This window comes from Oncorhynchus masou, chromosome 19 (genome assembly GCF_036934945.1).
Source record: "Oncorhynchus masou masou isolate Uvic2021 chromosome 19, UVic_Omas_1.1, whole genome shotgun sequence".
Classification (NCBI taxonomy): Eukaryota; Metazoa; Chordata; class Actinopteri; order Salmoniformes; family Salmonidae; genus Oncorhynchus; species Oncorhynchus masou.
Window position 1 is genome coordinate 8,629,733 of NC_088230.1, and position 10,193 is coordinate 8,639,925.

General features: G+C 42.0%; 1 protein-coding gene across 1 annotated transcript in view; it reads right to left on the reverse strand.

The window, feature by feature from the left end:
* The window catches only part of LOC135505759 (kinesin-like protein KIF26B), a 31,204-nt gene extending 21,712 nt beyond the window's left edge, over positions 1-9,492 (reverse strand). The window contains exons 1-5 of the mRNA XM_064924859.1: positions 9,264-9,492; positions 8,692-9,051; positions 6,923-7,417; positions 4,031-4,119; positions 3,689-3,872 (exon numbers count right to left, since the gene is read on the reverse strand). Of these exons, the coding sequence (XP_064780931.1) occupies positions 3,689-3,872; positions 4,031-4,119; positions 6,923-7,417; positions 8,692-9,051; positions 9,264-9,326 (1,191 nt within the window). The 5' untranslated portion in view covers positions 9,327-9,492. The remainder of the gene's footprint in view (positions 1-3,688; positions 3,873-4,030; positions 4,120-6,922; positions 7,418-8,691; positions 9,052-9,263) is intronic.
* Positions 9,493-10,193: the final 701 nt, after the last annotated feature.

Here is a 10,193-nt window from a genome sequence, read left to right on the forward strand (position 1 = left end):
AGAGGCTATATGGAGGAGGTCCCTGAGTATTTTGGTTCATCAGGCTGACCTCCAGTCTTCACTTGAAGTTATTGTAAAGTCCTAACTTGAATCTTCATTATCCGACTTGAATCTTCTATTTAAAAAAAGGTTTGGTCTCATTTTTACGATAAATGGTCCAGGTCGAAGACAAGATCTACATAGAAATCCATAAAAAGAGCATTTACTAAAAGGTTTAGTGGAAGCTAAAAGAGTATTTAAATATTCCATATGGGAGAAAAACAACAGTAAAAGCATTTTTTTACACACAATAAAACTGATAGAACCAAGAAAGAAAGTATGAAAATCCATGCATTATTAAACAATCAAAATCTTAAACAATAATATCTAAATGCATCAGATGTGATTGTAGTATAGTCAAAGCAGCTGTCAATATGGGTCACAGGCAGGATGCTCTCGTTCTTTTAAAGAAGGTTGGAAACGACAGACACAGCAGTCGCATTAAACCCTAGGAGTTTCCCAGCGTTCCTGATTCTATTCGCTTCTATCCCCTGCTATTTATATGTTTCCTTTGGAATAGGTGTAAGAAGACGTTAAGCTAAACAGAGTAGGGATATCGCACAGCTAGGCAACTAAGGAGAGATTTCAAACGTCACTGGTAAAGAGTGAGAAAAAGGCAGCATTCTGCTGTTCACCCCTGTGAGATGGTGTCTCTTTTACACCAACTTAGTTACAAGAGAAGAGGAATGTAGAGGAAAACTTGTACAGATCAAAGCACACTGTCTGTCACTCTGACTTAAACACCCATAGACTAGTGCTAGAGAGAGGATATAACTGTAGTAGCTGTTATTATAGCTGTAAACTACACAGTTTACCCTGTACTAGAAAGCATTGAAATCCTATAATTCAGTGTAATGAGTCTATGTAATTTTATGCTGTTAAATTGTCTGTAAAAGCACTATATAAATCTAATCAATGATAAATTATTATTAATTCATGTAGCTACATCCTATATATCCCGAATAGGAATGCCACATGAACAGATTTCTGCTGTTCAGATATTAACTTAGCTCTACTAGAAATACAGTGGATTTAAAGGCTCTGAGAGGTTTTATGTTAAGTTAGCTAAGACCTCAACAGCCACTTAACTTAGTTCTCTGAGGTCTGACTCCACACATCTGAAGGGTAAGAACGTCACAGAACCACCAAGATGAAGTCAATTAACCATGTACTTATGCTTAATAAACCCAACTGAACTGAAGTTTGTTCCATCTGAGCGAGTCTAACCTCACTATGATGACATACCGCATGTGTTTGATAGATCCTTTTTGTTTTCTTCTACTGCCTCTTACGGGGAAAGTAATCCAAAGGTAACGGAAAGTAATCTGACTACATTACTGAGTTGGGTAATAAATCCTTTCTTTTGTGGTTATGGTCAGGTTAAAAAATGTAACTAATCTACATTTCCATATTTACAAATCCTTTTCTTGAAGATCAGAATATCATTAATTGGAATGACTGTAAATCTAACAGACTTTAGATTTTAATGTAAAAATATAGCCTAATCATTTTATTATCTGTATTGAAGTAGAAAGCAATGGGTTAGAAGCCTACATAACCTAACATCCATTTCTGGCCAGCTATGTAAACTCTAACATTGACTTATCTTGTAATAGATGTCATTCAATTCTTAATATTCATTTTTGTCTTCTTCTAATGCCTCTTAAATGAAAGTAATCTAAAAGTAAATGAAAGTAATCCGATTACGTTACTTTGGGTAATCCAAAAGCTATATTACTGATAACAATTTTGGACAGGTAACTTGTAACTGTCACGGATTACATTTAGAAAGTGACCTACCCAACCGTGAACATAATCCATCAGCCTTGATTATGATGATGAATCATAATAAAAGCAAGTGATGGTAGCTAGTCTGTCTGCTATCTGTTAGAGGAAGTCTTGCTATGTAATTCCTACCCTGACTGTATGCTATTGAGCTTGTGTCACCGTATATTTATGGGGCTGAATTATTCAAGAAGCCATATACTGAGAGAGAGAGGAAAGAGGGGGTGAGGTAGAGAGAGAATGTGGGAAGGAGAACCGGAGAGAGAAAGGGAGAGGGGTGAAAGAGCGAGCGAGAGAGAGAGGGGGAGACAGAGAGAGGAAAAAAAGAGGTTCTCTCTGAGTTGTTCTGGGCTGAGTGCAGGTGGAATGGAGGGATGGGATGGAGGCCTGTTATCTGTAACTCTAGACCATCATCTGTGAAGCACGAGGGCAGCCATATTGATTTTGTCTACAGTATACCCCAGAGGGGGAGGGCAGAAACAGAAAGGACATTAACACCACATTATAGCATTTCATAAAGATGGGGGTAGGTATTATGAGTGGCGATATAGGATCTTCTTCACTCCTCGACACAACCACTCTCACTTGCTTAATGACTCTGGAATCACATAAAAAAGTGTATGTGGGAGAACGATTTATTTATTTAATAAAACATTTATTAAAACATTTAATTAAACATGTATTTATACCAAACAAAAATATAAACTCAACATGTAAAGTGTTGGTCCCATGTTTCATGAGCTGAAATAAAAGATCCCAGAAATTTTCCATACGCACAAAAAGCTTAATACTCTTAAATGTTGTGCACATATTTGTTTACATCCCTGTTAGTGAGCATTTCTCCTTTGCCACGATCATCCATCCACATGACTGTTTAATCAAGAAGCTGATTAAACAGCATGAACATTACACAGGTGTACCTTATGCTGGGGACAATAAAAGGCCACACTAAAATGTCCGGTTTTGACACACAACACAATGCCACAGATGTCTCAAGTTTTGAGGGAGCGTGCAGTTAACATGGTAATGTCCACCAGAGCTGTTACGAGAAAATTATTTGTTAATTTCTCTACCATAAGCTGCCTCCAACGTTGTTTTAGAGAATTTGGCAGTACCACATGGTGGCGGGGGAGTTATGGTATGGGCAGGCATAAGCTACGGACAACAAACACAATTGCATTTTATCGATGGTCATTTGAATGCACAGAGGTACCGTGACGAGATCCTGAGGCCCATTGTCGTGCCATTCATCTGCCGCCATCACCTCATGTTTCAGCATGATAGTGCATAGTCCCTTGTCGCAAGGATTTGTACACAATTCCTGGAAGCTGAAAATGTCCCAGTTCTTCCATGGCCTGCATACTCACCAGATATTTCACACATTGAGAATATTTGGGATGCGCTGGATCGACGTGTATGACAGCGTGTTCCAGTTCCTGCCAATATTCAGCAACTTCGCACAGCCATGAAAGAGTGGGACAACATTCCTCAGGCCACAATCAACAGTCTGATCAACTCTATGTGAAGGAGATGTGTCAAGCTGCATGAGGCAAATGGGGGAAGCACCAGACACTGACTGGTTTTCTGATCCACGCCCCTACCTTTTTTTAAGGTAACTGTGACCAACAGAAGTATATCTGTATTCCCAGTCATGTGAAATCCATAGATTAGAGCCTATTTAATTTATATCAATTGACTCATTTCCTTATATGCTTTAACTAAGTAAAATAAAATAAAATTGTTTCATGTGGCGTTTATATTTTTGTTCAGTGTAGTCAGGTTAAGTCAATGAGAACAAATTCTCTTTTACATAAACGATCTGATTGGTCAAGAACGAGGTGAACAACTGACTACAGCTGGTTACCTTGCCAAAGTTGGGTGCGTCTTTGAGTTGGTTGGCAGCTTGAAGGAGGCAGGTGGGGACTGTGGGTGGAGACCTCTGGATGATGCCCCTGTAGCAGGTGTTGTAACGGGGGAGAGGAGACACGGGAGAGGGGGCAGACATTTGGCTCTTCCTCCTCGATGTCAGGCTCAGTTTCTGGGCTGCCCTGTGGAAAGATAGGATGTGGACATTTCAAAAACACAGTAGGTACATCCTCAACTTCTGAATGATTATTTAAGACTTTTTATTAATCATCAGTAAAGAACTACCTGCAGGAGCCCATGTCTACTCAGTAGACATCTAACTGATTAGTTTTACACATACCTGACCAGAAAGGACAAAATTGCAGGAGCCATTGGACTGCTCTGGACAGCCACAGTCTCATTCGGTCCATCTGAGAACTCCTCTGAAAACTGGAGATAAGTAGAATGATTATCTTAGGAGATAATACTTCAACTTTATTAGAATATCCATAGCCTGGGGGTCCAGTCTGTTTTGGCTACTAGCCAACTCCTCTTTGTGTTCATTCAATGTCATTCCAAAGTACAGCTTGGCAATGATAAGAGAGTTGCCAACAGCACATCGTAATATAGCCCAGGGAATAGCCCAGGAACGCAACCCAAGAGAAGAATCAATTGTTAACCTGTGGATGTGGGACATCAGGATGAAAGCACATTAGGTAAATGGGACATTCATCATATAGCTCTACATATAGACTAGTAGTCACACATGGGACACATAGCTCCAAGATTTAACGGAGACATGACTCAGACAATCAGGCTCAGAGCCATTACTAAACCTACTGTGACCGTGCTGCATCTGACTATTCCACACCACATACCCTCGAGGATGCACGTGAGTCTGACTCTTCAACCCAACCCTGCTTTCCCTTCCCTCCAGCCCTAGTGTGTGTGTGTGTGTGTGTGTGTGTGTGTGTGTGTGTGTGTGTGTGTGTGTGTGTGTGTGTGTGTGTGTGTGTGTGTGTGTGTGTGTGTGTGTGTGTGTGTGTGTGTGTGTGTGTGTGTGTGTGTGTGTGTGTGTAAGCTTTGGCCTACTCCCTACTCTGTATATCTGCTGAAATGAAGTCAAAGAGCTTGGCCGCAAGCGAAAGTGACAGCCAGAGTCCTGTTTTATAGTGGCCCCCTCTGCAGCTCTACTGTCTCATCAATGTTTCAGCTTTTTAGGGCAAGATAACAACCCTGTTCCCCTTCCTCTATTGCTACTGCCACGGGAAATATCCAGCCATGTAATGCCAATTAGAGCCATGAGGCACCTTGGAGCATGACTAACATCTGGAATGAGATGGGTTTAGGGGGCATGGGGTAAAGTTCAATTCTACCTCTACTCCTTTCTAACTCTGAAGAAAAAAATAGCAAGAGAAATAGCAAGAGAAAGAGAGATCTTCAGGGTGTGGGGGACACCCTGAAGATCTCTCTTTCTCCTGCTATTTCTCTCTCTCTCTCTCTCTCTCTCTCTCTCTCTCTCCCCCCCACTGAGTCTCTCTCTACCCCCCTCTTTCTCTCCCTCTCTCCCCCTCTCTCTCTGTCCCTCTCCTCGTCCTCTCATCTATCTCAAACTTGAATAGTGTAAACACTCCCATTACCATTAGCATGAGGTCACCTAGCTTTGACTAACATTTGCTCTGCTTCCTCCAAGTGGAAAATCACATGAAAACACATCAATAGTCACGTTTCCATCCACAGCTTTTATGCGAGTAAAGTCATGCCATATAAAAAAGAATCACGACAGCTGTGAGGGAAACAGGAAGTTCAATTTTGTAAATGCCGTCAGGTCATTTGTTTGTTCGACGTGGGATCTTTTTGTGCCTGTAAAATGAATTATGCATGAAATAGTGGTGGAAACACCTATATGTGCAAATATTGATATAATAACCATCACATCAAAGTCAACTTGGAGTCACGCGATGACACAGGGTGTGGTCCTCCCACTATAACTCAATCAGGAAAGCATGCAGTTTATTAGGCTACAGATGAAATAAGAGATGATGAACTTCACAGGGCAGTGAAAGTGCATGATATGAGTAGGCATATTCGCTATTTAACGCAACAGTTTGGTGACAAAACTATCAGTAGAGTTGAAAATGTGATGGAAAAACAATGAACTTCAGATTTTTATTCAGTACATATAAACGTAAGCGAAAAAGTACATTTTGTGTGCACTACGTCATAACGCACAGATTTTTATCTGCAACAAGTCCGTTTTGTGGAAACTCACCACTGTTGGGGAAAATGTGCACATTTTCTTTCATGCGGATTTTAGAATATTCACATGAAAATCTGTCACCAATTGGATGGAAACCTTCCTAATAACAAACTTACACAGGTATAATGTGCTCTGCTTTGCATATTGTGTAGTAGACTATGGCAGCTAACCTGGTACCAGATCTGTTTGTGTTGCATACAGCCAACTCCTATGGTCATTGTTATGCCAACCATAACTGATCTGTGATCAGGCTAGTCCTCAGCCAGACAGCCACTCCACTGTCAGAAACTCACAGACCAGAGACCACTTCACTTCATTAGCCACAATGCACTGAAGGAGATATAGGTAGATTCCCAAATGGTGCCCTATTCCCTATATAGTGCACTACTTTTGACCAAAGCCCTATGGTAGGAGCCCTATGGCTGAACAAGCTACTGTAGCCTACTTAAGGCTCCTTAAATGCTTCCATCCATCCACTTCGTCTCGGCTGTATTTACCACCTAGCCCTGTGAGGGTTACAATACTGCACTATGCATATTTCACCAGTCGTTAAATATGACCAGGCTATTGATCATCGCGCCGCCTGCTTTTTGACTGGCTGTTTTATGACGGAAAATAAATCACAACCCAATTCCCTCCATTAGCGATAAGGTTGCAAATGTACACTTCTCAGGATCTAATTGGGGCAGATCGGACGGAGTCAATCAATTCCGACAGTGACAACATCCTCCATGAGAGCATCCACTCTACTCCTCCCCTCTCCCCTTCCCTCCTCTGTGCTCCTTTCCTCTCCTTTCCTCTTCTCTCCATTCCTCTGTCCTCTCTCCATTCCTCTTTTAGATGTACAACACCTGCTAGGGGATGTGTCATGACTCATGATATTATCCTGATATTGTTCACGTCGCTTCCATTAGACTCCATAATAACGATAGCTATTGTGATATCAAGGCAATATTGTGATATGCAACCTGTAGATTTTTAGATGTACAGTACCTGACAGGGAAAGATGGTGACTCCATTATTGCTGGACATTGTTTCGGAGGAGGCCAGGTGCTGCTGCTCCTCAACCCATCTCTCCATCTCAGCTGGGGTGGGTTTCAGGATCCTCCTAGGGTGGGTCTTCTGGGGGCTTTGACTCCTGGTGAAGCCTGAGAGGCGGGGGCTAGATGGTGCTGTGGAGGTGGTGGATCGAGGTCCAGGGGAGGGCTTGGCAGAGGAACCTTGGGTTCTGGCAGAGCGTGAGAGTTGGGGGCTAGATGGTGCTGCTTTGGTGGAGGTGGATCCAGGAAGGGGCTTGGCGGGAGATGGAGTGGCCCACTTGGCACGCTCCTCCCTGGCTAGGATCAGGTGGATGGCCTCCTGCTTCAGCTGGCTCAGGTGGGCACCACAGATGTGACAGCCACTCTGCTCGTCCTCCACAGCCCAGACGTCTATGGTACCACTGTGGGTTTTGAGGTTGTCGTGGAGATAGGCTGACAAGGTGGAGTCCTACAGAAGGGATGTAAAGGGAATGTACAGTATGGTTCTATGCATTGAGTCCAATTCAATCACAAAAACAACAAATATCACAGTGAATTACAAAAGCGGAAAAAAATGTATAATTAATTGTCATTGATGACAGTCTGTCATTGAGGAAATTATGTATCAAAATGTGGCATGGTAAGAAGTAGGTCTATATCGACCTCCAGAATCAATCATTATAATAGCATCTATCATAGGACAGAGATGGTGGCATAGCATACTGTATGTTAGTTTCTGTGCCCTTGTTCTCCCTGAACTTCCATTCCAAAACCTTTCTCCCGCAAGCTGCTAATGTCAATGACCCACATTTTGAGTCCCAGACTACTGCAATATTGCATAAAACAAAGTCAACCAGAAAAATGCAGATGTGCCCAAACAAACTCCAAGCCAAAATCTGAGACCGAGCCTGGTAATAGATCTGTTTGTGCTGTGTAGCCAAACTTTGGGTTGTGTGTTTGTCATAACAAAGAGACAAATTGATCTAGGACCAGGCAAAATAATGACCACACAGTCTTAGAAAAAAAGGTTCCAAAAGGGTTCTTTGGCTGTCCCCAGAGGAGAACCCTTTTAGGTTCTACTGTACATAACACTTTTTTTCTAAGAGGGTAAGAGGTGGCTAAACAGCACAAACAGGTCTGGAACCAGACTGTCAGAGACCTGTATTTTCTTTAGGATTCATAACAGGCCAGATTTCATCATGGCCCTGGTCTGGAAATCAATACACTACAAGAAGCCATTATCAGATTTCTACTGACCGTCTCCGTCTGAACAATGAGGTAATATCTCCACATAATGGTCTGTGGTTCATTTTAAAACGTCCTGTTCTACTTCATATTCCTCTCATAGGCGAGTAAAGCAAATGTTTTCGTTGTACCTCTGGTAATGAGGTTTGAAGGGGACATGAGTTGCTTTGTTAAAATATTAATATCAGTCTGAATCAGTTCACTCTAGGGATAGCCTATGAGTCAGCTCAATGACAGGAACTGATGACTGCTACATATCAGATGCAATCGGGAGAAAAACATCTAAGTAAGTGACAATTTGGATTTGTCAAGGCAGCTAAAATATGTGACAACATCTAAAATATGTTGCAAATCTGTGGCTGAATCACATTTTCTAACCATTTCAATTCAAACCCATTAAATTGTCACCAAAGTATATTGTATCACTACAATGAAAGCATGCTACTGTTTACTGCATAAAACACATTTTCATAGAAAGTGATGAAGTGATAAGCCTACCTTGCTTGAGATATATTGAGGAATGACGAGGCTCCGTGCGTGTATCTTTAGTATAGCCACAGTCGCCGTGCAATGCTCACAAATAACTTTTCCGTCAGATTTCCGAACGCTCCAACTTCCCACCATGGGGGGTCTAACAGTGTCAAATCCACTGGTAATCCCAGGTCCTCCGGCGCAGGGTCTCGTCAGAGACTCTCGGGATGGGACATCCGTTTTTGGCCACGGAACTCCATGAGGGTCGGCGTTGGACCCTGCACCCTCTGGAGAGGGGCGATCTGTTGATTGACAGTCCTCGTGTAGTAATGTACCGCTCCCAGTCTCAGAGTAAAATCTGGATGATTTACATTGAGGCGCATCTGTCTGTGAAATGTACAAATACCATACACCTTAATATACTGCAAACTGAAGAAAATAACCATGACATCATCATAACATAAATTGAAACTGATGTTTTAAAAGCCTATGAGTCATCAAATAATATGTTGATACTATAACTGTGCAACCCACTATCTAAACAACTTAAGATAAATACTGAATGTGGAAAAAGTAGTATTGAATCAAGCTTCCCTTACCCAATACCGTCGGTTCCCTGCTGTGGGACATCTCTCCTTCTCTCTTCGAGTGAGAGATGCCATAGCAATAGGTTGTTGAGAAGGGAAAACGGAACAAAGCCAAAGACAAGGATATGCTGTCTACTTTACTCGGCCTTGTTTGTTTTTTACACGGTTTAAAAATGAAAAGTATGAAGCAATTATATTATTCTAACCCCGTAAAGTATCCGCACTTGCGCGTCTTGTCATGTTGAGCTATTGGCGGTGTGAATGAAGGCGTGCGTAATGTCAGAGCGCATCAAGAGGGAGTGCGCGCAGGCATCCTACTGATTTAATTTATTTGTGCATTCCCCTCGCTGTCCAAAGGTAGGCAGTGAAATGCAAACTATAAACGTGGCATTCGGCCTATCTTTTTTAAACTGCTTTCTCAATTGACGTTTATGGTCTGTAGGCCATGTGAAATATTCTGATTATATGGCCATTTGGGGTATTTCTTCGCGGTTTTTGGATATGATTGTGCCTAACATCGGGGCGGCAGGGTAGCCTAGTGGTTAGAGCGTTGGACCAGTAACCGAAAGACTGCAAGTTCAAACCCCCGAAATCTGTCGTTCTGCCCCTGAACAGGCAGCTTACCCACTGTTCCTAGGCTGTCATTGAAACTGACTTGCCTGGATAAATAAAGGTATGATAGTGGACTTGGCTATAAGAGAAGTTATGTGAGTGTGTCTTGAGGACATTCCATGCTGAAAGTTCATAGTGTGGGTTTTATGGTGGGAGTGTCTGGGAACAAGTTGAATTGATTCTCTCTGATCTTTGGAGAAAATGTACACTCTCCACCTCCCACACAGATGATGTCTCTTTAGGAAATCTGATAATGAACTCCATTTTGCTTGAAAATTCTTAGATGGTAGGAAACCATATTTTACATATTTTACTTGTGGAAATGTTACT